The following is a 4,991-nucleotide window of genomic DNA, read 5'->3' on the forward strand; positions in this document are numbered from 1 at the left end:
AATTGTTTGCAAACAGCATAAATACTTTACACACTGAAGTCCCATGACTCACTCAGCAGAGGTTAGTAGTCTCATATGTTGTTGTGCTAAGGAGGAAGGCAGGGGCCATCTGGCCTGCTCACTCTGCTCCACCAGCTCTTCCTCCTCCGAGACCGCACACAACAGTCTAAAGACTATATTCACACCAGGAACTACCAATGTTTATGTTAACAGCTAGGTCACTGACTGGGTTAGAATGCAATTTTTTTTTTCCGCTGACAGGATCCTCCTATGTAGCCAGGCTGGCCAGGACTCTGCCTCCAGGTGTTGAGATTAAAGCAGTATACACTGCCAACCTAGTACAAACAAGGGTGCTGTAAATAAAAAGGCTCCTCTGTCCCGTGAGACCATGACTGGGCTGAGAATTCACCCCTCAACCACACTCCTGGCCTTCCTGGCTCTGAGAGAACACGCGAGATGCAACGGCTAGGTCTGAGGCTTCTAGAAACACAGAGCATGCTTTGCAAAGGTGAGCTGAAGCAAGAGCCTGTGCTGTAGCTGAGCACGGGCCTTCCTGAGGACTGGGAGGAAGCAACAAAACGATTTTCTTTTTAAAGTTTCTAGACTAAAAAACCAAACAAACAAAAAACAAAGCAAAACAAGAAACCAAAACAAGAAAACATTTTCTAAATAATAATAAGTCTATTTAATATTTCCTGTCCTACACTGTACAGAAGTTTATAAAAAAGCCACAAAAACCAAATCACACCCCCCCCCCCACACACACAGAGAACCTACCAGAGCATTTCTGAATATAAAGCGCTGGCTTCTTGCTTCAGAATTACCATTTTGAACAAAAGTGTCACAAAATCATCTTCTATAGACTTTTCTGGTCAGATTATGTATTTAGGTTCACATCGATGTGCAAATTAACATAATCTTTCAAGTTTTCTAACTAGGGCAAATTAAAAAACCCACAGTGTACATTAGAAATATTTGACTTTATATTACAGATGAAAATGCCTCTTTTTGACATGCTGGTAGAAGCACCCAGTTTACAGCAAAGATAAGAACTTTTCTGAGTCAGTCTATGTTACAACCAGGTACACAAATGTTCAAAAGGCAACTACTACAGATTTCATACTCTAAAAAAATAAAATAAATAGTTTCACTATAAAATGTTTATAAATATCAGCTACATTACACGTTCACAGCGAAGAGTTACAGAAAATTCAGAACATTTATATTTAGTGACCTCACTGTTGGGCAATTTCTGTTCGAGACAGAAGTGCCTCTGACTTAATATATATACACATATATATAATATAATATAATAAAGCATTAGAAACTATCTATCTAAGGACCAAGAGGAGCTGCCAGGTATTTGGTGTTTAAGCCATTAAGTGTATGGGCATTAGGAATGTATCAGGGCAGAAAAAGACAAGAGGTGTGAAGATAGATGGTTTCTAATTTTTCCTGAGAACATGTAAGTTATGTTGCTATCGAGACAACTTTAAATGGGACAGAGGATCTCGTGGTGACCCAGTGTGTGAAGTAGAGACCCTGGGAATGTAAGCTACCACTACCTAATATATAACTTGCAAACACCAAGTCTTACAAATTGTATTCAAACAAGGCACATGCCTATACATTTATCTGGAATGCTGGGGTGAACTAGCGGCTAAAAGTGTGAGCTGTAGAACAATACTGTACATTTCGTGGTGCGGTGTTGTGAAAGGTGCAGATGAGATCCGGGTGAGCAAGGCCTCAGAAAATCAGTATAGTGTGTTGTGGGAAGGGGACACACGCCTGCTCTAACTAGGGCATCTCTGGAGTTACCTGAAGGATTCTGATTGATAGCTCCAAATTAACGATTTGTTTCCACTACAGATGAACGGTAAAAGTAAGAGTGTGCCTCAGAGGGTGACATCTTAGCAATCCTGACCATGAATCTAAGGATGAAGTTCATCGCACTCCAAACAGGATCCGTTCACAAGGGAGTGCTGCAAACTCTCGCATGCCCTCGGCTATCATTATCCAGGGAAGGTGCATGAGGGAGCTGGGAGAGACTGTAGAGCATCTTTCAATGGGAGAATTTGGCATCAGCTGGAAGAGGTTAATTTCACAGTGAAAATTCACTTTAGATGATGTATGCATTAATAGACATTACTAAATTGGCCTTCCAAACGCATGGCCTAGGCCTGAGGTGACTCAGACTGAAGTTTATGGCAATTCACTGACTGTAGATTCATAACAAACCATTTAAACGGGAGATAAATGGTGGTTCTGAGAATAGATTCTAGTCTTTCAGAAATTAATTCATGCAAGACCACCAAGTGCAAACATGCCATTTGTCAGAAATACACAGGGTTAGATGCCCAATGGGTGTGACCAAATACAGAGGCAGGCCACTGACAACAGAAGAGCACCCTCTAATGGAGAGCTGTGGAACTGCCTTTCAGTAAGTCCTTGGCAACAGAGGGTGGAGGTGCGATGAAACCAAGCTTGTTACCCCAAGGTCTTCATCATGTGCCTTCCCTTTTCAAGTCTGAGAAATGAGCATAGTGAGTATGATGCCATGGAAACCAAAGGAGAGTTCTATGTGACTGTGACCAGCAGACTTACGTGACCACTTCACTAGCTAAAGCTGTACAATACAGTGTAAATGCTAACCACAAGGATCATACCACAAGGATAATAATAAATTAAGTTAAAAATATATATCTTTCTAATTTTGAAATAAATATGATATAAACATCTCAGCAGAGCTCCCTTCTCCAAGGCTGATGCTGTGGAAGTCCTGCAGTGTTTCACAACACAAGACTGCTCACTTGATGCGAAGGCAGTCAGCCTAGAATTGTTTTTTTGAATAATTAATCTAACTCAGAAGCTTCCCTTATGTGTATTTTTCCCCACTGTCAACACTATCTTTTAATCAACAGAGAAGCTGGTGAATTATAGAGCTCCCAACCCAAAGTGCTCTTAATCTTACTTTAGACCCATCCACCCAACACACACACACACACACACACACACACACACACGGGACTGGGAGTGCAGTTCAGTAGTAGAGCATCTGTCTACACTTCCTTCCAGAGGACCTAGGTTCAAACCCTAGTACTGCCCAAACAAAAACAACTTAAAAAAAAAAAAAAAGAATTTTGCATTTCAGCTCAATATGGTCATTAAATAAACACCCAGAGGCCTAAAAGCTATGATAGAAAATAAATGCTGTGAAAGCTTAAAGTGTCTTTGCTCTTTCTCTTTTCTCCTCAGGGGCTCCCAGAAATCAGGATGTAGGTCCATCTGGCTGGGGGCTGGGAAATCTTAGGAACCACACTGCAGGAGAAAGCCCAGCGTTAACCACGGCAGTTCAAAAAGCAAGTTAATTTTTAAAGTGTTACGTTGTCACCGTATCAAAAACTAAGAGGGAAATGGTCTTCTCATCCTCACTCTGTCTATCAACTGTCACTCAAGACAGTGCATGCTGCAGTGGGCGCCAGTCTCAAAACACCCAGTCAGGAAAAACAGTTCATCTCCGTGCAACTTTGCGTGTTTTTCCAAAGTTAGTAATAAATGATGAGAGGTTCTTGCTAAGAGAAGGTGTTTGTGACACTGAAGTCTAGCTGTGGAAATGCTGTCTACATAAGCTCACACCCATTACACTAGGAATGAAATGAAGACAAGTGCTGACAGCACTTCCTGTGGGCGACCACGTGTCTCTGGTTTGGACAGCTGCTGCTTCAGCTCACCCTACTCAGCTCTCTTTGCGTCCTCTTGATCCGAGGCACTTGAGATGTCGTCATCCGACTGCTCCCCAGAGAAGCAGAGCATCAAAGCATGTGTCTTGTGTGTTATGGTGACAGTACAGGGTCCCTGGGCCCAAGGCTCCCCATCCACCTGCATTGGCATCATTGAGCACTTCAAAATCAGCTGAAATCAGGAAATAATTAGAAAAATGTCAGTTCTAGAAACTACGGGCAGGTATTTCTATCTCTCATTAACTCCTACAGGTTCTTAACCTTTGACATTAAACAAAAATTCATCTGAATATACCGAGAGACTGTTTAGGGATTCTTTCTAGTGGGTATTTTATTTCTTTAGTTGGCAGCTTCCTGCAAGGCCCTGCTATAGTCTATGGAGATAGAGTGACAGATGCGTGCTGTCTGCCCACACCCACTTGGAAACCCAGCCACCTACCCGCACTGTGTGTGCTTGTCCTATTCGAAAAGGATTTGCCAGTTTCACTTGGATTTGAGCACAGTGGAAAGACCCATACACTCCAACAACTTCCAGTAAACCATCATCATGCCTAACATTGGAATAAAAAACATGGATTACAGAACACAATGAAATCAAATTATCCACAGATAGCAGTTTCTCTTTTGATAAGATGGGCTATCAGTTTATTTATTTACTTATTCACCTACTCATCCATCTGCCCTCCTGATGTGGGATTCCCCTCTGTATGCTGTGAACACCACTGGTTAATAAACTGTCTTAGGCCTGTGATAGCGTAGAGTAGAGCTAAGTAGGGAAAACTAAACTGAATGCGGGGAGGAAGAGGGTGGAGTAAAGGGAGAAGCCATGGAGACACCGCCAGAGACAGACAGGCTGAAACTTTGCTGATAGGCTACAATCTCGTAGTGATACACAGATTAATGGAGATGGGTTAAATTAAGATGTAACAGTTACCCAATAAGAAGCTAGAGCTAATGGGCAGAGCAGTGATTTAAATAATATAGTTTCTGTGTGATTATTTCAGGAGTCTGGGTGGCTGGGAAAACAAACAAATGGCGTCCTACAACACTCACCCATCCACCCATCCATCCTCCCATCCATCCTCCCATCCATCCTCCCATCCATCCATCCATCCATCCATCCATCCATCCATCCATCCATCCATCCATCTTCCCATCCATCTTCCCATCCATCCATCCATCCATCCATCCATCCATCCATCCATCCATCCATCCATCCATCCATCCATCCATCTTCCCATCCATCCATCC

General features: G+C 42.4%; 1 protein-coding gene across 1 annotated transcript in view; it reads right to left on the reverse strand.

The window, feature by feature from the left end:
- Positions 1 to 864: 864 nt before the first annotated feature.
- The window catches only part of Dgke (diacylglycerol kinase epsilon), a 22,091-nt gene continuing 17,964 nt past the window's right edge, over positions 865 to 4,991 (reverse strand). Inside the window, exons 10-11 of the mRNA XM_005350517.2 lie at positions 4,180 to 4,291; positions 865 to 3,912 (exon numbers count right to left, since the gene is read on the reverse strand). Coding sequence (XP_005350574.1) covers positions 3,733 to 3,912; positions 4,180 to 4,291 — 292 coding nt within the window. The 3' untranslated portion in view covers positions 865 to 3,732. The remainder of the gene's footprint in view (positions 3,913 to 4,179; positions 4,292 to 4,991) is intronic.

This window comes from Microtus ochrogaster, chromosome 7 (genome assembly GCF_000317375.1).
Source record: "Microtus ochrogaster isolate Prairie Vole_2 chromosome 7, MicOch1.0, whole genome shotgun sequence".
NCBI classification, from domain to species: domain Eukaryota; kingdom Metazoa; phylum Chordata; class Mammalia; order Rodentia; family Cricetidae; genus Microtus; species Microtus ochrogaster.